At 42.0% G+C, this 21,926-nt stretch overlaps 4 protein-coding genes across 4 annotated transcripts; all 4 read left to right on the forward strand.

The window, feature by feature from the left end:
• The first annotated feature begins 3,978 nt into the window (after nt 1-3,978).
• Nucleotides 3,979-5,340, forward strand: npvf (neuropeptide VF precursor). Its single transcript, XM_047605398.1, has 3 exons — nt 3,979-4,178; nt 4,610-4,986; nt 5,077-5,340. Exons 1-3 carry the CDS (start codon nt 4,017-4,019, stop codon nt 5,159-5,161), a joined length of 624 nt encoding a protein of 207 aa, XP_047461354.1. The 5' UTR covers nt 3,979-4,016; the 3' UTR covers nt 5,162-5,340.
• A 1,734-nt stretch (nt 5,341-7,074) lies between these two features.
• On the forward strand, nt 7,075-9,975 carry LOC125020121 (cytochrome c-like). Its single transcript, XM_047605411.1, has 3 exons — nt 7,075-7,242; nt 7,551-7,725; nt 8,927-9,975. The coding sequence occupies exons 2-3, from the start codon at nt 7,557-7,559 to the stop codon at nt 9,070-9,072; spliced, it is 315 nt and encodes a 104-aa protein (XP_047461367.1). The 5' UTR covers nt 7,075-7,242; nt 7,551-7,556; the 3' UTR covers nt 9,073-9,975.
• Nucleotides 9,976-10,807: 832 nt separating this feature from the next.
• wu:fc38h03 (acetylcholinesterase collagenic tail peptide) lies at nt 10,808-17,728 on the forward strand. The gene is made up of 18 exons (XM_047605363.1): nt 10,808-11,211; nt 11,726-11,840; nt 11,990-12,099; nt 12,198-12,311; nt 12,543-12,587; nt 12,714-12,740; nt 13,603-13,674; nt 13,832-13,894; nt 13,981-14,007; nt 14,108-14,152; nt 14,470-14,505; nt 14,583-14,663; nt 15,033-15,129; nt 15,230-15,366; nt 15,469-15,588; nt 15,774-15,903; nt 16,426-16,528; nt 16,806-17,728. Exons 2-18 carry the CDS (start codon nt 11,744-11,746, stop codon nt 16,873-16,875), a joined length of 1,374 nt encoding a protein of 457 aa, XP_047461319.1. The 5' UTR covers nt 10,808-11,211; nt 11,726-11,743; the 3' UTR covers nt 16,876-17,728.
• Nucleotides 17,729-17,812: 84 nt separating this feature from the next.
• LOC125020112 (peptidyl-prolyl cis-trans isomerase FKBP14-like) lies at nt 17,813-21,736 on the forward strand. Its single transcript, XM_047605396.1, has 4 exons — nt 17,813-18,146; nt 19,697-19,848; nt 20,311-20,438; nt 20,530-21,736. Exons 1-4 carry the CDS (start codon nt 17,953-17,955, stop codon nt 20,686-20,688), a joined length of 633 nt encoding a protein of 210 aa, XP_047461352.1. The 5' UTR covers nt 17,813-17,952; the 3' UTR covers nt 20,689-21,736.
• The last annotated feature ends 190 nt before the right edge of the window (nt 21,737-21,926 follow it).

Genomic DNA, 21,926 nt, shown 5'->3' on the forward strand with positions numbered 1-21,926 from the left:
GTCTTATCCAAGACTGACAAGTGTCAGTTCACTGGAAAGTTCAATTAAAGGCACAAAAACACCCCAGACTGTGATTTTTTTTTCTAAAAGTTTGAATCCTGATGTTTGGCAACATACACTATGTACTCACCTGCCATGTAGTGTGAAAACAAGGTGACTTCTGAGAGGTTATCAGTTGCTGTTGTGTGTTCTTATGTTTGACTTTGTGCATTTCTATGTTTCTGACTAAATGTCTGCTCTGTTCTTTCCCACTAACAAGTATTTTATACTTTGCCAAATCCTGGTGTAGCTTATTCCTCTGTGACACAGGCCCCCATTGTCCTAAAATGATTTTCATTTTAAATTTTTATTTAATTTCATATTCTGATACAGCAAACTTTATTTGTCCCCAGGGGACAATTAAAGCGCACGACAAGCACAGTCGACACATTTATTACGAAGAACATCGGCTTGGTAGTTTACTTTGTGACAGTCTCACACACAGAGTACCAACCTCATTCTCAAATTTATTCCTCTTTGAATTATGCTCGCTAAAAACCACAAAACCCAGCTGGTTAGTAAAATAACTCTGCCTCATATTTCTGAGCCAGCTTTAAATTTATGCCTTCAGCGGTTCCAGGGAGAGGTGGAAATCTTTTGAGCGGGAGTGAAAAACACTTTGTTGGTTTTGGTTTTTACTCAGGACGTGGCGTAGTTGGCAAAAACACAGGATCCTGTCTGGGCCTTAATGTAATATCGTGTGCCGTCTGTTTTTTAGACAGTTTTACTAGCTGTCATAAGAATCGAACTAACTGTGAGAATTTATCATCTTCTCCTGAGATGATTTCAGCGGGGGGCACAGTTGTCAAATTCTGCTTACAGGGCTAAAATACTTTGCATGTGTAAAAGGTTAAATAGTTTGTCTCTTACTATATGAAAAGAAGTGACTGCTCCACTTTATTTCTGTCTTTTGTTTTTTTAAGTTTGATCCATCATCTCCCAGACAGAGAATGACACACACCGTACAGTACCAGCCTGTGTCTGTCTGCTCAGCGTCAGTTCGTCTTCCAATACTTTATAATTCGGTGATCCCACAGAAATGGATCTGATCATTGATAAAACTATAACCTATCGCAAAGCCTTGATGAATGAGTCTCCGTGCTGACTGTGAAGTGTTGTGTTGATGACCCGGCTGATGTCTAAGTGAGGAAGAAGATAAAACTCAACATAAATCAGCTCAACGGAGGGAGAACAGCGCACTCCCACAAATCATCTCAGGAATCTGAGGGTGTCCTGGTCCAGGGGAGGAATTCAGGGAGCAGTGCCAAATCCCTGATAGGGAAGTCGGAGAGAAAAGCACAGGATCAATGGTCTCATTGTTGTCACTCTCCAATTGCTTCCTGTTTCTGTATATGTAATCTTTTCTTTGGCTGCACATTTATTTATTTTATTTATTCATTCACTGTGCCTCCCTGTCGGCCCTCCTCCCTGTAATCTCCATTAATTTCTCACGGATAACAAAATGAAATCGCGAGGCAGAAATGAAAACCCTGTCATCGCAGTCCTCATTCAGAAACTGTACAAGTGAAATAAAGCATGGATGCAAAATTTGTCCAAAAAGAGGCGTTATTTATGGAAGGTTGGGGTAATTTAAATCAAACCTGGCTATATTTCTATCAGCGAAGCTGCGTCTGCTTTTAAGTATGTGGGAGCAGAGAGGAGGGGACAGAGGCCCGAGAGCATGTAAATGGAAAGATGAAAAGGCCGCCGGGGTGGTGAGGGATGAACATTAAAAACATTAAAAGGGGAGAATTACAGTGGTGGAGAACAAGGTCTTGGAGGGAGTGTTCGGAGAGCTCCGCCAAAGAACAAAGAGGTAGAGCGAAGCCCTCTGTGGACAGGACTGTGGATGAGTGTGGGACACACGATCGTAAATCCCAAACCCCTTAGTCTGAGAGCTGGGGGCCAAGGTCAGAGAGGGAAAGCACAAAGAAAAGGGATAAGGAGAGGTGGGGGGTAACGGATAATGCCAAAAAATAGACTGAAACAATAGCCATAAAAGGTAGACTCTCCATCACTGGAACCAGATGTGATCGGGATGCTTTCCTGCTGAGATGCCTTAAACCCTTCTCTTAAACACTCTCAGTGCTCACAGGTGGGGCTGGACATGGCAACATGGCAAATGGTAACAATGTCAGGGTCATGACGCATGGATCAAATTAAAGTTCCCTGCCGGTTGTCATCATCACCCTTTGTCTCCCTGAGGACGTTCTTCACATTCTGTCTGCTTAGGATACAAACACCGCTTCGATGAGTCATTAGAAACGGTATTGACACCTTCAGGAACAGGAATGGGGAGTGACGTCCTCCCCGGTGCCGCTTTGTAATACTTGTCAAAGCTGGGCTGTTTAACAGTTGCTAGACACAAGAGGGGGTGGAATGTGAAAAACTAGTTTTCACTGTTCCCATTGGAAATAAAATAATGTTTTAAAATATTTAATTGTGCGATGAAACCTTTCCCTCCGATGGACCCCCCTCCTTTTCAGGTTGCGTTGTTCAGCCACACAAAACACAACGCTCAGCGGGAAGCAAAAGAAATAAACAATGCGTTATGTCACAAAGGTATTTCTGTTGCACTCTACTGTGCATATAGAAGGAAATTTATGTTCAGATAGGTTATTATCACAAACATCTGTTCTACAGGCTTCACACACCATGACCCAAATATCCATTTCATATGGTTTGTGCATATATTCTGGTTTCTCTTTCAGCTCGTTAAGAAAACTTAAAACTACATTACAACTTTATGTGTGTGTGTGTGTGTGTGTGTGTGTGTGTGTCTATATATATATATAGCTGTAATGTAGTTTTAAGTCACTCCACTAGATTTACCCTGCAGCTCATCCTTATCTCTACTTAACATTTTAGTGCCTTTCGGCTTATTGTTTTGGTTTTACATCCACAACGTAAAGGTTTTTGTTCTCTCTGAACAGCACCATCAGGCAGCTGTTTTTTAAGCCAAAAGCAGCCATAGGCATCGCACACTGCAGACATCTGTCAGGCACCAAATGGCCAGCGAACACAAGGCCAGCATATAGAAGCTGGACTAAAATTAGTGTAAATGCAGAACTTACATTCATCAGCTGGACCTGGACATGACTCCAGTTGACATATATAATGCATCTGCTTAATTACACTCATCATGAAATTTTTAGATCCATGTTTTCACTGTCGGTCTTGTGTCCTTAAGTTGTGTTATGTATTTAACATGTTGGTTGGGATGATAAAGGCTTTTTAATTCAAAATATATTTAAGAGGATTTTTAAAAACTAAGAAAGCGTCAAACAGTAGCTACAAGAAGGAAACCAGAATTGGCGCAATTCTTCAGTTGGCACTGTGATTATAGACAAGGTATTTACCAGCATGAACTTTCCTTTAAATGAACAGATTTATGGTTCACACCATTAATTAGTATTTGCTTATAGCTTGGAGGAAATAGGAAACTACTTAAATTCACTAATTGGAAGTCATTAATTCACAGAAACTGCCAGCTTGTGTTGCATTCAGGGCTTTCGTTGCTGCTCCATCAAAACATCCTTTTTGCTCTAGATCTGTTCCTCATTGACTACCTGAATGTAATTAGGAAATGCAAACCTCTCTAGAATTAGACAATACTTCTGTATCTCACATATGTTGAATAGGAATGGTGCCATTCATTCAGTGTTTCCATTCAACGCATGGTTTTAGCTTAGCTCCAGCGATCTCGGGTCCATTCAGCGGCCCAATTAGGGCAGACATACCTTTTCAAATATATTCTTCAGGGCTGGGTGATTAGTAAACGTGTCAGGAATTCGCTCAGTTTAAATGAGGATGAAGATGCACGTGGATGAGGTAGTTTGTATGATATGTATGTGTGTTATGTCACGCCACTGGTGACGTATGGCTCTCTGGGTGCTTTAATAATGGGGGACAGTGTGACCAGTAGGTAAGGTGGCCCAACACTGTCCTGAGAGAAACCGTCAAGCGCAGTTCTTAACATGCTGAGGACGGTGATGGTGTCAGCGCTCCTGATGCTGGGAGGTCTTGGAGGGGCAGAAGCGTCGGACCTCCAGGTGTTTGGGAAATCGATCCGCAGCGATAAAACTGTACTGAGCGGCGGCGACAACAGACACACTGTGAGGAAACAGCCACGGCAGCAGGTAAGAGATAAACCAGGTATTCATTGATAAGTGCTGGAACATTAACTGACAGGTGCATCAGTAGGAAAATAACCTTCAGAGAATTTTTTGTAATATATAAATTACTTATTTCAGCTCCTGCTGTTTAGAAGTAAGCGTTTGATGTTTTTACTCATCATATTGTTAGTCAAATAAATATCTTTGCCCCAAATTGCTGGTTCGTGGTAATAAAAAATGCTATTTTTCACAATTTCTTTAATTTTTGTTATTGACAACCTAAATAGTTCACGCATTTACGAGTGCAAAACTAGTTTCTTGTTTTGGCTAAAATGTTTAATTATTTAGTTTACTATCAATATAGAACAAATATAAGCGGCAAATCTTCTAATCTGTGAAGACTGAACTAAATGTTTGGCGTCGTGGCCTGATCCACTGACCTGAACTCTTTCCAGATGAAAAGCGAAATCCATAGGAGTTTAGACCTCGAGAACTTCAACATACACGTTACACCCCCGACCAACAAGTTCAGCCTCCCGACCATTATCAAGCTCTACCCGCCCACCGCCAAACCTCTCCACATGCACGCCAACATGCCCATGCGCTTTGGGAGGGAGAGTGATCCTGGTGACGAAAGGGCGCCGAACTCGACCCCCAACATGCCTCAGAGGTTTGGAAGGTCCTGGGAGGTGATTCGAATGTGCGCAGAGTGCCCCGAAGTCCAAGAGGCGCCGAACCCGGTGCTGCCTCAAAGATTTGGCAGAAGTAATCCTTACTGGAGCCTTCTCAGGACTCTGGCCAGTGAGCAGTTACTGAAAACTGGGCTGCATTGGTAAGATACTCTGTGATAAACCTGTGCTATACTTGTCTGGGAACTTTGTTTCGATTAATAGGCACTTCATTACTGCATTTCTTTTTCCAGGGATGAAAATTTTGACTTTGCAACCAGCTCAGAAGAAGAACAAGAAGAAGAAGATGAGATGGATGACAAAACCTTTAAAAAATAAAGATTCTATTCAGGCCTGCAATGAGGTCACAGTGCGATGTAAATATCAACATTAAGTGTTTTTTCACTGTAAAAGCAAAATGTTAAATATTTAAAAAGTTAGAGCATCTGAGCATTTCAATTATTCAGTTGCTTTAAATAAAATTATAGAATTGTAATGGAAGGTTAACGAATAAAGGTTTAAAACAAATGGTTTGTGTTTATTTTAAAGAGGATCGGCCTTACCCCAGAATCTACCTTGAGGTACTGATGAAGGAATCATACATTAGGAAAGCATCTTTTTGTTCTGATTGATGTAATAATAAAGAAACACCTTCAGTTACAGCATGCATTCAAAAACACAATGTTTTGACCGTTCCAGTCCTTACATAAATAGTATTTATTAGTTTAAATTTAAAATTTTATTATTAGTATTGTTGTTATTATTATTATTATTATTATTATTATTATTATTATTATTATTATTAGTAGTAGTAGTAGTAGTAGTAGTAGTAGTAGTAGTAGTAATAGTAGTAGTTGTTGTAGTAGTACAGCAAGGCTAGATTTAGTCGTGGCCATTCATTCGTTACAGTAATTTGCCACTAGGGGGAGCCAACGTCCCGACTGATTTCTCCTCAAGTTGAGTTACAAAACCAGCATGACCTTATTTTCTACTACTAAATGACCTAACAGCACTGAATATGTGCTGAAAAGAGAAAACACGGTCCTCTGTTTTTGTCCTCTTGCCAGAGGTCCATCACAGGTGCCTCATCTGGTTAACAGAAAACCACAAACTGGCATTTTTGCTCCCAGTCAAGGTTTCTAGTAGGTAACAAGAGGAGAGGAAGATTGGTGGAAAACATTGGGTGTGTTATGGACATGTTATGGTATGTTAAAGCGTGACAAATGCATCTCACCTTGCTCAATAAAAAAGACAATCAAGGCAGAACACAGGTCATAAAAATGTTTCTCAAAATGTTCATTTCACATGGGACTGACTGCTCTGATAGCGTATTGATTCACCTTATAAAAGAACACATTTTATGTTGTCGACACATTTTCTCTTGTGTATGCAGTTGCTACTTTTACAAAATGACTGAAATATTTCAGTTCTTCTCCGCGGCGGACACAAGTCATGGCAGGAAAAGAATTGCTGTTACGTGTGTCACTTCTGGGTGGTTGCAGTGACGTGGCTAACACTCTAAAATGAAACCATTATTTACAGAAGATATTAAAGAACTGAGTCAAAAAGTCTGCTGTGAATGATGATCACTCTTGTAAGGCAGACATTTACAGTCTCTGTCTCTCTAAGTCTTTATAAGGACATAGCACATGTTACATGACCTAAACACTGCTTTCCTCCATTAAAGACAAATAATAGTAATAATAATAATAATTTGAACATGGAAAGATCCCCCTTAACAAATAGGGGTCTGTTGGTGGTCTTGGTGGCCTCAGGTTGTGGGAACGTTCACACATATGAGTACTATGGAGAACGAACGATTACTTAACAAAAATAGAAAAAAGCCTGAATAAATATAAAATTAGAATTAAACTTAAAGATTTAATTTAGCATGACCAAACATGTGCTTTTGTGTTAATTTAGTTAGTAGTACTTACAAAGCAGCCCATGTGTTTATATATATATATATATATATATATATATATATATATATACATATATATATATATATATACATATATATATCCTTACATACAGTGTTTATTTATTGATCTATTTTTAATTATTCGTTTATACTTAATTACTTAAATGTATGTAGTTTATAGTTCATTGGGGTTATGTAATGCTGTTTGACCTAAAAAGTAAAAAATGACACCTCTATCTTGCTCGGGCACCGCCCACACATGACGGAGATACCTCACCTGCCTTCCTCTGAAAATGGGTGTCAGCTCCAGTCATTATCCAACGGAGTAGGCCCCTCCCTTCAAATGTGGGAGATCCTTCACATTTGTATCCGGTGTATTAGGAAACAGACAGAAAGTTCTTGTCAACAAACAACAGCTGCCGTCAAAGGAGTCAGACTCTGAGAAGCGCAGACATCTTCACCCCCCCGGAGGCACCTGAACTACACACGGCTGACGGTGAGATTTGCGTCAGTGGCCGCTTTATAGGTTTTATCGATCTTTTTTTTTTTTTAAATCAAGACTCTTAAACAAACAACGAGGGTATCTATCATACTTCACAATACGACATTTTGGTCGTTTTTTCTTTTTTTTTTTCATATTGATCTGTTTTCGTAACAATGAGAGGGTGGCTCCGAAGTGCTCATGCGCACTGTGCATCACTTTTTATAACACTTTGTGTACTGGTATTTCTTCACTCACTTCTTCATACTGTGACTGGTTTCGTACTGTGTGTTTGTGACTGTCTACTCTTTGTCTCCTGTCAGCTGATCATGGGAGACATTGCAAAAGGGAAGAAGGTGTTTGTCCAGAAGTGTTCCCAGTGTCACTCAGTGGAAGAGGGGGGACGACACAAGGTGGGACCCAACCTGTGGGGGCTGTTTGGAAGAAAGACAGGGCAGGCGGATGGCTACAACTACACACAAGCCAACATTGATAAAGGTACGGATCACTGCTGAGCAGAATCCCCAAACAAGCTGGAGAGAACTCATGTACTTGTTGACGGACTGACCGGTAGATAGGAAAACGGATTCGGATCAACACTGAAGTTAAGACGAAGCTGCTTTGAGACCTCAAGGCAGTTAACCGGTTTCCATTTTTTAAACTAATTGTTTTTCTTTTTTCTGTGCTGTGTCCAGACAAAATATTTGCTTTACAACTTTGCTTTACTCCAAGTTCATATTTTCTCAAAGTTTATCCACCTTTAGCTGTGACAGAGTACCATCGTAACCCAACCTTTTCTGGAGCAGTTTTAAAACTGTATTGCCCCATAGGAGCTTGATGCCTGATTCTTTACTGTTATGTACAAAGCTGTGCACCAGACAAGATGTTCAGCCTGGGATATCTGACTAAAAACATGTGCTTGCTGTTTCACTGGCAAGGTCCACACCACAACAGTGAGAAATGATGAGATTAATAATGGGAGTGAATGAGAGAAGTAAGATGATGGTTGTCTAATCAGGGTAGTCAGGGTTGGTGGCAGGGCTGGAGGAGATGGATCCGAGAGAGTGCCTGAAAAATGAAGAGAGGATGGTAGGATGTCGAGGGGCATTCAGGGAAGGTTAAGGTAAGAGGATAAATGGATTAGGGGGAAATGGAAGGATGGGGTCAACAGAACTGGAGGAAACAGTGCTGGCACCAAGTATGAATAAGCTTGAAAAGTAATTAGGGGAGTGATTGAGGTGTGCCCCAGCTACTGAACCTCAGTTCATTATAGTTGATCTTATTGGAAAGTACTGATGCAAAAAGTTCAGTCAGAGCCAACAGTTCTCAAAGGACACACTCCGTATGCTTTGACGTTTCTGTATTGTTTTGGGTGATTTCAATCCCGTGCAGGGAACTGAACCGTGGATCTCATTTCTGTTGTACTGAGAGGTCACATAAGAGGAATGCTGATCTGTGTGGATATGTGAGTCTGTGTTTTTCTAAGGGGTTATGAGATGATTATCCATTTTGTATATAAGAGTAAGCGCAGCAGGTCTAAACAGGCTGGAGTTTTCCACTCCGCTCTGAGAGAAGGCACTAAAATGTTACGACCATCATCAGCTGCCTGACGTTGTAGATTTTCTATTTGCTACACAAGTCGTGTAAGATGTTATTTGTGAATAACTGCGTTACTTACATGTGTTTTACTTCCCTTAAGGCATCATATGGGGCGAAGACACTCTGGACGTCTACCTTCAGAATCCCAAGAAGTACATTCCTGGTACCAAGATGATCTTCAGCGGGATCAAAAAGAAAAAGGAAAGACAGGATCTTATAGCCTACATCAAGGATTCCACGTCGTAAAACAAGAACACAGAACACACACATGCATTTGTGGACAATAGCATTACACTGTTCATTTATGGGCTAAAAAAACAATACAGTTTACAATAGTTTTTTTTTAAATGCAATCTCTGCATTTTGTTACATCACAAAATAGCCACCACGCTGTGTCATGTGCTGATACAGTGTAGGTGGAGAAGCCTGTTTTTAGTCATCGTGTGAGTCAGCCTTCCTGCATTTTGTGGATTTTCCGGGCGCTCCTCATTTGAAGAGGAAACTGTTCTTTGGGATTTTATTGTTTAACTTTAACTGCTCCTTGCACAGAAACTATGCATTTGTCCCTCTCCGCGCTGTGGATCACTGTTTGTGTTTAACTTTATTTTCTATTGTTTACTATGTATTAAGTCTTCCCTGTTTACATGCCTCAAAATGGGTTTGACATAGTATTGTATTAGTTTTATTTTTTTACAGACTTTACCCTTTTTAAACCACTGGGTATTACAGACTTTACTATGCTATGTGGTGGCGCTTTAAAATGTTTCATACTGACACATTTTTAAATTAATTTTGGTTGGTACAGGGACAACAAGGTCAAATAGATTTGCTGGTTACAGTAAAATAGACACTTAATGGGTAAAATGATATACAGTTCAGAGTGTCATTTAGGTCTGAATCTGAATAAGAGATAATGCTATGCTAATGCTAATTAAGTCTCACGTCATCTTCTGCTGCTGCTTATCCTCACTAGGGGGTTGCTGGAGCCTATCCCAGCTGTCATTGGGCGAGATGATGCTAATAAAGTGTTGGATATAAATGAAATAGTCTTTATACTGAATTACTGTTTTATACAATGCTGTCATACACAACCTCAAAATATGGGTGTGAGAGTATATGAAAGTAAATAAAATACCCATTTTGGAGACATTTTCTTCTAAAATGTCATTGTTTCCTTCCACTTTGAAATAATGTACTTAGGCTTAGACTTAGACTTTATTTGACAGTTAGATTTACATCAAATGAAATTCCAGTAGAATGGATCTGAGAAAGCAGGGATACTGACAGAAACAAAAAATCAAAACATATAAAAACTTTTGTATAAAAAGATAAATAAAAGATAACTATATTGCACGGGCAGTAACAGGGCACAGAGGTCCTGAGTGGATCAGTCCAGTGTAGGTGTGTGTGGGTGAGGAGGGATGAATATTATAATGACTTCTTATGCCATGTCGGAAGAAACTGTTGTTGACTTGTAGTAGTCAACATTGTTTGTTTTCTTGGTGTATTAAGTCAGTAAATTAGATTATTTGGTAAATGGTCTTGCTCTTATATAGCGCTTTTCTACCTACTCAAAGGTACTCAAAGCGCTTTTACAGTCAGAGACACATCCACCCATTCACTCACACAAGCACACATACATTCACACACCAGCGCCAGTTGCACTGGGAGCAACTGGGGGTTTAGTATCTTGCTCAAGGACACTTCGGCATATGGCACACTCAGGGGGATCAAACCTCTAACCCTTCGGTTCATGGACAATCCGCTCTACCTACTGAGCCATAGCCGCCCCATTATTGTCTGCTATGACTTTGACATCACAGCTTCACACCACTGTCAACAAGAAGCAGCATGAAGAACACAAAGACATACATATATTATAAGATGTTCATGAAATTGAGATTTTTATTCGTGTTCATATTTCTGACATGTACTAAAACATCCAGTAGAGGGCGCCATCGCTCTACTGAAGAGACCATGACGGCCGCTGTCACAGCAGTCCATGCAAATCGTGCCAGATCTAAGAGTGCAGATTTGAGAGTATCAGACCATTCCAGTTATCCGTCCTGAAGCCGATGCAAATCACACTACTGTTAATGCTCCTCGGGGACTGAGCTGCCACAGCTGCGCTGGCTCCACTCAGTGGCCTCTGGTGGACATTTAGAGAACAAGGTCCTCCCTCTATGCAATTGTGTTGTTATTGACCGGCGGAGGGAAAAGGAGCGGGTCGATAAGTGGATCAGATTTATTAACCTTCCAGATTGGCTACAGTACGCCACATGTCAGAGGAGCCACGGTCTCCGGGACTGCACACTGCGCATTTCATTTAGGCGAGAGGAGCGCCAGACAGCGTGTCTGCAAGTGCGGCACAATTTCAAGTGGAAGGTAAGGGGATCCTGTGCATTCAAAGCCATGGACGTACATGGCACTGCTTCAGTTTAAAGCTGTTGGATTATTGGGACAGACTTAAAAGATATATGGCGAAGGAGTGAGAGTCAAAGGAGATGCGGATTGTGATGGAAATTACAATCCACGCAACTGCCATCATTAACCTGCATTGACCATATCAAATGTGAGAGTGTGCTGAAAAATGTCTGTGTGAATGAGCCTTACTATTGTTGACATGACTTCTGTCAGTGAATGGCCTCCACTTGGTCTAAATCTGGCACAGAGGGGTGGGTGCACGTCTGGAATTACAGCGGTGGTTGCATCTGCTGCAGTGAGGGGCTGCAACAAGTTTATTATGCTGTAAGGAGAGAGAGGGGGGCTTTGGTAGACTGAAGTGATGAAACAGTGACACCCTCAAGAGGGAATGAGGAAAAGTGACAGCTGCCAGAGACTGCATTGAGCTCAGGAAACAGAAATAGAGTGTGTGACAGGTTTGTGTTTTGTGTTTTAGGGAAAGTCGACCAGCAGCATGGACGTGGTGAAGAGTGCCGTCTTTATCCACATTCTCCTGTGTCCGGCATTGTCCCGGCACTCTTACATGGACAGCATCCTCTCGGCGCACTCGGGTAAGACGTACAGCCATGTGTGTGTGTGCGTGTGTGAGCCTGTGTTGAAATAGGACAGTACAACTGAGAGCTAAAACGGGACGAAAACGTGTTGCACGCCTTTCACTGCTGCAGCTTTTCATGACAGTCCTCTCCGTTTTTCCTCTCAGCCCTCAGGTTTCTGGATGAGCCGATGAGGTTTGACCCCTGTTGTCTCATGTCACCTCCTCCGCCACCTCTGTTCCCCCCTCCGCCTCGGCTCTGGAAGCGGGGCAACCCTGTAGGTCTCAAACCCGATTGCACGGTAACCCTCCTCTACACACATTTGTGTGACGCCCGTTGTTTTCTCTGTCTTTGTGTACAATTGATCGATTGAAGGAAGCCATCGGCATATCAGAGGTATCTGAAGGAGAGGTGCCAGAAAAACAAAAGCCTGTAATGCCGGGTTGCTCACCTGGACCCCCAGGACCTCCAGGTCCTCCAGGCCCAGAGGTAAGGCCTCAATTTAAACAGAATACTACAAAATCCTGTTAACCACGCATTAGCTCTTTGGTCGGATTAAATCATGGTGCATCCATTTGACAGTAGAAGTGGGCTAATGTAGCTATTTTAAAATAGCAGATTGAAATGTTGTGAAACAAGCATGGAAATAAAACCAAAAGACCTTTTTAGCATTGATCTCTCTGTGTGTGAGCTGTATATAAATGCGGTGCCATTTTTCAGGGTCACGGTGGATTACCTGGCATAAGGGGACCAAAGGGGGAGAAGGTGTGTGTTTTTTTGTGAGTTATGTCTCCAGTGCAGTTTTCCGTAGAAGCATTTGTGTGTGTCCTTGTGTTCTTCCACGCTCTAACGAGCACCGCATCTCCCTTCGCTTCATTTGTCCCCTTGCAGGGAGAAATTGGACGTCCGGGGTTAAAGGTGAGCCGCTCCTCCTCTCCCGCACGTCTCGTTGCCTCGCTCATCTCTCCCTCTCGCTCCGTCTCGCATGTCCTTGGAATAATGGGATCTGGATTTCTCCCCATCCCTGTCCCCTCGATGCATCCTCAATCTCAGTGATGTGATTTGTCTATTGATGTGCTCAGAATATCGTCCACAGCTGCTAAATGGGTCACGCTACATTAGCCTCAGTAGCCACTGTAACCACGCAGCAAACCTTGATCACATCTCCGGATGCCTCCCGTCATCCTCCGGCTCCTCACCTCTCTGTCATTCCCCCCTCTTTTTTTTTTTTTCTTCTCTGCTGCTCCTTCCTCCTCTCCTTTCTCCTCGCCTTGGCCTGGCTCCATTAGCCCTCGTACTGGACTCCAGTCCTGCTGATCCAGCCTCTTCAGCACTCCACTTCTGCACTTTAATCTCTCTAAGTGCTTTTGCTCTCTGCGATAAATCACTCCACACACACACACGCGCGCGGCAGGTCCGCGGTGTCTCCACGGGCTGCGGTTTTAATGACAGGCACCTAAATGAGAGCGTGCTGCTAGCATGGCAACAGGCTCTGCAATAGTTGTCCAGGTGTCACTAAGATGCAAGGCTGCAGTGTAAGACATCTGGCTCTTCTGCTTGGAGGGAGCTGGCAATGGAGCGATATTGATTAAGGCTTTATTCTTGTTGACTAATTAGCAACACTGTTAAAACTTTGCTCTCAGGATATGCCTGAGTATATATCTGAGTAGATAAAAGCACAAGTGGTCAATTTCTGTGAATGTTCAATGAAGAGGCCGTGGAAGTATTTCAGTTGTTTGTGTTGGCACTAATGTTTTTTTTTGTGTGTGTGTGTCTGTAGGGTCGTACTGGAGCTCCAGGTCTTCCAGGGAAACAAGGTCTTCCAGGATGGCCTGGTCCAGAGGGACCCAAGGTAAGTGTCCTGTTTTTTTTCCTCCAGGTGCTGATACAGGTTTGAGTACAGTGCAATTCTGATGTAGTGCGATGCATTAAGGAAGTCTTTTACATACATTTACATGTAAATATATAAAGGATGCAGACAGTCATATCTATATGCATATTTTCATAAGGGTGAGAAGGGAGATCCAGGCCTCATGGGTTTACCAGGACTGAGAGGACCACCGGGAACAAAGGTCTTTACAACACTGAGTACACAATCATGAAGACTACATGTCGTAAAATATCATTCTGCCCTTAAACTTCTTGTCTATCATTTCAGGGTTTGCCTGGTTACAAAGGAGACAAGGTGAGTTCAGGGTCACATTCCATAGTAACCTTTGTTATTAAAAAAACTATTATATCTTCTTTTTTATTTTTCTTACACGTTCCCCTTATTTCCCAAAAAGGGCAGTCGTGGTGATCCCGGCTCAGCAGGACCAAAAGGCGACAAGGTTCGACAGAAATATTCCTTTTACTGCAAGTGCTGAAATCATTTCGGAAATGTTGTTTGCTGTGCTATGACAATGAGCACTTAAACTCCTGCTGTGTCTTAATGGATCTAATAACTTGATCGGGCTGTAAAATCCCCTAAAGCTGCTTCTTCAGATATTGTTTAAAGCCTAAGTGGTTTACGAGAACCTGCCTGTTAATTTGAGACGCTTTAACAGCATGCCTATTTCAGAGCTATATTAAACTGACATTATACATTTTGTTAGTCCCTGCTGTGTACGAGATAAGGACTTTTCTCACGCCTTTTCTATCTGCTCAGGGTTCCATTGGTTTGCCTGGGATGCTGGGCCAGAAGGTAAGAATAATCAAAGGGTGAAGACACTCAAAGATGTGATCTAATCTAGTGTTTCCTTAACTTTGCTCCTCTTCAAGGGTGAACAGGGACCAAAGGGAGAGCCAGGAGTGCCAGGGAAGAGAGGACCGACTGGACGTCCTGGGAAGAGAGGCAAACAGGTGGATGAAAGAGGAGAAGGAAGAATAATACACAAGTGCTTTGGTTACCTGTTAAGTATAATACGTAATAGGTGACACATGTGTATACAAATACAACAATTTGCATTTGACATGAATTAGACCTGAACCCTGGCAGCTTAACTTAACTCTGGTGACACTGGTGACACCGGTGACACTGTACTTGCAGCTCTATGTTTAGACGCCCAGTGTGGGTGTGAGTCATTCTAAACATATAAATACATACACATAAACACAGGTCCCATGGACTACACTGAAATAATTCACAAGTGGTACTGACATGTAGGTCACCTTCAGAGTGCCTGTCTGTGTGTATCTTTCTGACATTGTGATACCGCCTGGTTTATACAGGGCACAAAGGGTCAAACTGGAGCCCCTGGACTAATGGGGCCTCCAGGACCCCAAGGTCCTAACGGCCACCCTGGGCCACCTGGACCTCCTGCCTCAGGTACAGTACCTCTATTTACTAACTCCATTTACTATATCGTTTTGTATTGACCTTGTGTGTTATCCAAGGTAAATGTTGTATGTTTTTGCATTTCTTGCAGGTCTTTATCTGGTAGGGGAGAAAGGGGAGAAGGGTCTTCCAGGTCCACCAGGTCAGTGTAACTGTGACACCGTCTCTGGAGGAAATAACGCCCCCTTTGGAAGCTACAGACGGCGTGGCAACAATAAAGTCTCTGCAGTGAGATTCAATCTTCCACATATAATCTAGAAATATTCAAACTAAGTGTGTGTTATCACTGAGTTAATCCATACTGCCTTTGTATTTTTTATGTGTGTGTAGATATACGTGGTGAGCAGTGAGGAAGAGATGGACAGCCTGCAACAAGACAATGCAATAGCATTCAGGAAGGATCAGAGGATACTGTACTTTAAGGATAAAGATGGATGGCAGCCCATTCAGGTAATAGCATTTAAAGTTTGCGTTTGAGAAGTAACACAGAAGATTATTCTTTTACTTAGTCTGGGCTACAACAGATAACAATCTCGGTAAAACTCTTTTTTTTTTTTTAAAGTCATATTTTCTCCAAACTGCCACATCAGATTTCTCAGCACTTGAAATGTTAAGTCAGCTCTTGTCGCTCCTAGCCCTTCCAGCCGTTTCAGTCAACAGAGAAAGTCCCTGATAGGGTTGGCGCATGCGGCGATGGGAAGGTGCAGGCCCAGCACGGAGAGGAGTGTGATGATGGAAACCAGATTGTCACCGATGCCTGTCTAAGTGAGTTACATCCCTCTGTTGCTCACTTGTTACACATGCAGAAATAGCCTGCAATGTAGAGCCAAGAACCACAAAAAAATCCAATCAGGAAGTCAGCAGCTCTGATTATGGAAACGCTATTGTTACCAATAAAACAGGACAAGTCTCTTATCTGTAAAGTAGAATGTCTTTTTGCTGCACACAACTCTGTTGCCACACCCAGCTGCTCATTAAATGCGCTGCGGAGCAAAATAAAAAACAGCACGGTGTCTGTTCCCACATGGCACAGGATAAAAGCAGTAAGCACTGTGGAGACCTTTCCTTGATCTTCCATTAATTCCACCCCGTCTCACTCCCCGCCATCCTCTCACCACTCTCTGCCTCCGTTCAATTAATTTAGCAGGAAAATGCTGTATTGGCATCACTGAAACAGACTGCAGTGCCAAATAAATTCGTAACGTCTTCTCCCTCTCTCTTCCACTCCTTGCTCTATCCTGCCTCTGCCACAAACCTCTCCTCATCTCCTCCTCTTTGCTACTCCAGACTGCAAGTGGGCCTACTGTGGAGATGGCTACCGACATGAAGGCATGGAGGAGTGTGATGGAAAGGACTTTGGTTATCAGACCTGCAAGTCCTACCTTCCTGGGTATGTTCACTGACAGCAAATACACATACAGTGTGTATGCACCTAAAAACTTGCATCTGGGGATTATGAAGGTCACCTGAATGAATAAATAACAATATTGAATATAATAATGTATATAATATGCAAAATCTGTTTTTTGTGTGTTGGGCCACATTTGGACTGTCTGCAACCACCGTATATTATTCATATAGCAGTTTTTACCAAACGTTAGAGTAGAAATAAGCGTGTTTACAGCCTTTATTATAACTATTTTCATTGTCCTCGTCTTCTCTTGTAGATCTTTTGGGCATCTCAGATGCACTGACTCTTGCCTCATTGATTCCACTGGCTGCAAGTACTTCACCTGAATTCAGAAGTTTAAGAAAATGGCTACAGTGGATCTTTGCAGTTCCTCTTTCTGATCGACAGGGACTAAACTTCATATTTCGACTGAAGTTTCACCTCCCATTAATAACTGACTGAGAGGGTGTGAGAAAAGGACGTTCTTCTGCTGATCTGAGCCATGAAATGCGTTGGGAGTCAGCTTGAAATCGACTGTCCCTGTTACGGTTTAATCTTGAATTGGCCTCAGAGAGCGGCTCCTTGCTGCTGTCACATCATTGGATGCAGGACTGTTATGGACTGATGGGCAGACGGAAAACATTTTAACGTTTTAATGATTGTATCATGTACAATAGTTACAATGTGTATGACATACTGACTGTTAATGCAGAAATAAGCTACGTTCTAAAGTCATTTTTAATATGGAAGAGGAAAAAAAAGCCTTTTCAAAAGGCAGTAATATTATAGGTACTCTATGTACTGTAGTATGCAAATCAGGTCATGTAAATTGTTTATTCCTGTGCAATGTATAACAAACCATATATTTATGAAGTGCAATGCTGTGATATTGCATGTAAATGTGCACCAGTGAACATCAGACAGCTTTAAGCAGCGCTGTAAATGTACAATCCAAAGTGCGGCCCTCTAGAAGTGAATGAATCAGGCAGAAGGAGAATTTATTGTTTTATTGCAACAACAGTGAAAAAAAGAGTAGCTGTGATTACTGCAGCAGCATGAAGTTACATCTAAATGACACCAAACTGAATCCAGTAACATGTGATTAGTTGATAATCAGCTTGCATGACTGTATATTTATATAATAAAAAATAAAATAAAATACACTGTACATTGAAAATAAAGATTAGGTCTACTACACTAGTTCAAAGAATTCACTCAGTTGCTTATTTGATGCTAAAGGGAGAAGTCTTGGGGGCGGAGCTTTCGAGGAAAAGCAGCCAATCAGAGGGAAGCTTCCTGCAACAACTTCATGATGAAACGCCGCTGCCACGTAGAGGACCAACTGTTGCTGCAGCTTCTGCACATTTTTTGTTAAAAACTCTTAAAGTTTGTCCTGCTGTTGCTCCTGAAAGCCGTGTGTCAGCATGCTGCTGGCTCTGCTGAGCTGGCTGTCCTCCTCCCTGCTGCTGTCTGTTAGCGGGGGGAAGTTGCCCGAGGCTGAGGTGCAGATTGAAGTTCTGTACAGACCTTTCCTCTGTCACCGAAAGTCCAAGAATGGGGACATCCTGCTGGTGCACCATGATGGGTACTTAGAGAATGGGACCATGTTTCACTCCAGGTATGTTTCATGAGTAACACGGGGCTAATGATGCCAGTAGTGTGACTTTCAACGAGTTGACATGTTCTGCTTCTCCTGGTGTTACGTTTTCGTTTGTCACAGCAGTGAAGGGAGGAAGGTAGGCTACAGGTTTATTTAAGGACATTAAAAGTAATTTAGAATGAAGCTTATATGACAGTCGCCGTGTGCTTCATGTAACTGAGCCATAGTTGACAAGAGCTGCGTTACCTGAGCTTTTCCTCGTTGAAAAGTCTGCATTTTACGTCGTAAAACAAAGGTAGTAGGAGCATTCTCGTTGCACTCGGTGTCTTCAAAACTTGACTACAGATTTGGAAAATCTCGAGATGTTAAGTCCCATAATAAAAACCGTCAGTGCTCGCGCTCTTCTCATTGGCTATTCCCGTTTGTTACGGTCACGTGACAGTACTTAAAGGGCCAGTTCACCCAAATGTCAAAAATACATTTTCTTATCTCTGACTTTTTGCTTTGATTCTGTGACTTTAGGTTTCATGCTTGTTCATTTAAAGTGTGATTTATCTTGTTCATTTTTTTTTTTTTTTAGTTTAACCTCCTGAGACCTGAGCTTTTGTTCGGTATGCATTTTTTTTCTCCATTTCTCTTTATTTGGGATTAGTAGGACCTAAGAACTATAAAACTAAGCATTGTCTTTAAACAGGGAGTAGTTTTTTTTTTTTGGGGGGGGGGGGGGTGATACATTTTCGTTTCTGAAAATCCTCAGTTGAGTAGAATAGAATTTGTGTGTCATATTGAACGAGACAAGTTAATAACTTCCAACTGTAAAATTTGATGAGATTTTAAATCTTGTCCACTTTTGTTACATAACTGGCTGTAGAATGAATCCACTGAAATGGACACGATCTTATTTTTACACCAACTAATATCTAGTTATGAGGATAAAAGTTTAAATGAGGCAGAATAATCTGCCACAAACCTGAAGCTTAATGTCCCCATATGAGGACACAGGGTCTCGGAAGGTTAGCTAAGAAAGTGAAACAGAAGAACGGAATATGGAAACTAATGATGAATTAATGATGAATGGAAGACTAATTGGAAATGCAATTTCCAAAAAAAAAACTTTCTCTGTTCATCTAGTTCAGCCTCATTAATAAACAGTTGGAACACCAACTATTTCCCATAGAAGCCAAAAACGGTTCATGCGCCCCAGCCTCACAATAATGATACTAATAATAATTATTATATTAATTAATAAGCATGATAGAGGAAGCAACTAATGAAAATGGTTCAAAGTTGCATTTTAGCAAAATTAAGGTCCACATAAAAATTAAGTAATTAGTTCGCTATATTTTTCATGTCATATGTGAAAACTACTGCAGATTACTGCAGTGTTTTTTCCTGATTGTTATTTTACACAATACCAGGTAATAACCCAAACATTTAACAAAATTTAGTTTGAAATTGCAGCCCGGCAGAGGTTTGTCCTCTAAAGAAATCTGCAGGACCCTCTCACAGCTCACCCTTCTTCACACCTGTAACACTTGACTGTGTCTCCATCTGTGTTTTTCCATCAGTCGAAATGAGGGGGACAAGCAGCCAGTATGGTTCACACTTGGCATCAAAGAAGTGATGAAAGGCTGGGATAAAGGTCTGCAGGACATGTGCTCTGGAGAGAAGAGGAAACTGGTCATACCTCCTGCTTTGGCCTATGGGAAAGAAGGAAAGGGTAATGTGGCTTCGGAAACATGGGAAAGCTTGACTGCATGCTGCTGATCATTAATAAAACCTTCAGAAAAGTGTTTTGTGTCATCAAAATGTGTAACATTATTGTGCATGTTTGTATATACTTGCTTGTCTTGTTTTGAATGGCATCACAGGACTCACCTCACTGAACGAAGGTTTCATTCAGTAGCATTAGTCCGCTTTTTGTCAACGTGGAGCATGCGAACATACTGTGCCTTTTCTGGTAAGCACAAACCACTCTAACCAGCTGTCTCTTCTGTCCCTACGTAACCATTGCCATGACAACAAAAACCTGAATGACTGAATGGGACTAATAATTCATTCAGAGTTTTCCTGCCATTAACACTTAACTGAATATTTTCAGTCTTTAACACATTTGTGTGGAACCAGCTGAAGCAGTTTTACCTGACTCCTTGTTTCCTTCCCCTGTGTCCTGTGCGGTCAGGTAAGATCCCACCTGAAAGCACCTTGACCTTCGTCATCGAGGTGTTTGAGATCAGAAATGGACCGAGGTCACACGAGTCCTTCCAGGAAATGGACCTCAATGATGACTGGAGGCTCTCCAGGCAAGAGGTGAAGGATTACACACCAAACTCTTAGGTTTAGTAAGTTAGTGAAATTATCTATTTAACTATCCTGTTGTGTGTGTGTGTGTGTCTGGCAGGTGAAAGAATATCTGAGGAAGGAGTTTGAGCGTCACGGCTACCCTCCCAACGACACCGCACACGAAAACATGCTGGAGGACATCTTTGCCAAAGAGGATAAGAACAAGGACGGCTTCATATCCTCCAGAGAGTTCACTTACAAACACGATGAACTCTAAAGTGCTGGAGTTATTTTGGTGCAGAGTTTATTGCAAAGACTCTCTCAGGTGTCTGGTGTCTAAAAGTATTTCAGTTTTATAGATGCATTATGTTTGTGTGGTGTGTGGAACGTCAACCTCTCATGTATGTGAAGCTGTGTGTGGTAGCTGTTGTTTTTTTTTACTTTACTCTTAGTCAGGGACCCTTTAAACTTGTCTGTGCTTGTCTAGTCGGAGGTGGGAGTTCTGTGTAAAATTGCGTCCTATGCTTGGGACACACTAGCTTAGCCGATGCGTATCTGTAGATCAATCAAGCTGTGTCTTTCTGAACAGAAAAGATGGATCCACTGCACCAGACGTAACCAAACATTTATATTATCGGAAGTTATTTTATCGCCAGGCTGTGTGGCTACTTGAGAGCCCATGGCCTTGACAAGAACCTATTTCTGCAAGACGATGAGTGCATCTCATGCCTCTCATCTGCTCCAGAAGAGACTCTGGCCATGTCGCTCCAGATGTACTGGTAATTGAAATGGGGGGAAACAGCATTGGCTTGGGGGGCCAACATGAGGGTGGATCTGCTACGCTGCGTGAAAGCAGATGTTCTTGAAACACAGCAGCTGTTTCCCAGCACACCCAGCTCACTCACAGCTGTCTGACATCCTCCCCCGTTGAAACTGGAGGGGTCAGGTGGCAAGGTCCAGCTATGGACCGGAGAGAACCCGCTGATTGATCAACGGAGCCATGACTGGTTTTTCAAGAGAGAATAACTTCTACTCAAATCAACACACTAACATTAATTTAAATAATTTGGCGGATGATGGTGTGCACCCACTTAATGAGTTTCATAAGATCTATGAATCTGCGTATCAGGATGCAGATGCCAGCATGTGACTCAGCCTATGGGTAATAATCCTGCCCATGTTTTACTGAGCCGTCCACTGTCAGTGCTGTAATAGATAATAAATGTAAAAATTGTTCTGCTGATGTCAGCCACCACTTTGTCCCCTGTGTCTGTTTTGTAACTGTTCTGTTGATCATTTGGTGTTTGAATAAAATTATACATTGGCAAACCAATGCCTTACAGCGATGCCTCTGTTTCCTGCCATGTCTTGCTGACAACTCTTAGTGTGTATATTGGTGTGAGTGTGGACGTGTGTGTGCCTGTGTATGTGCAGTGTGCATACGTACATGTATGTGTGTGCGTGTGTACGTGTGAGTGTGTTTTTTATGTGATTCTGTGTCTGTTGTAATGTTCT

The sequence above is a fragment of the Mugil cephalus genome, chromosome 14 (genome assembly GCF_022458985.1).
Source record: "Mugil cephalus isolate CIBA_MC_2020 chromosome 14, CIBA_Mcephalus_1.1, whole genome shotgun sequence".
NCBI lineage: Eukaryota > Metazoa > Chordata > Actinopteri > Mugiliformes > Mugilidae > Mugil > Mugil cephalus.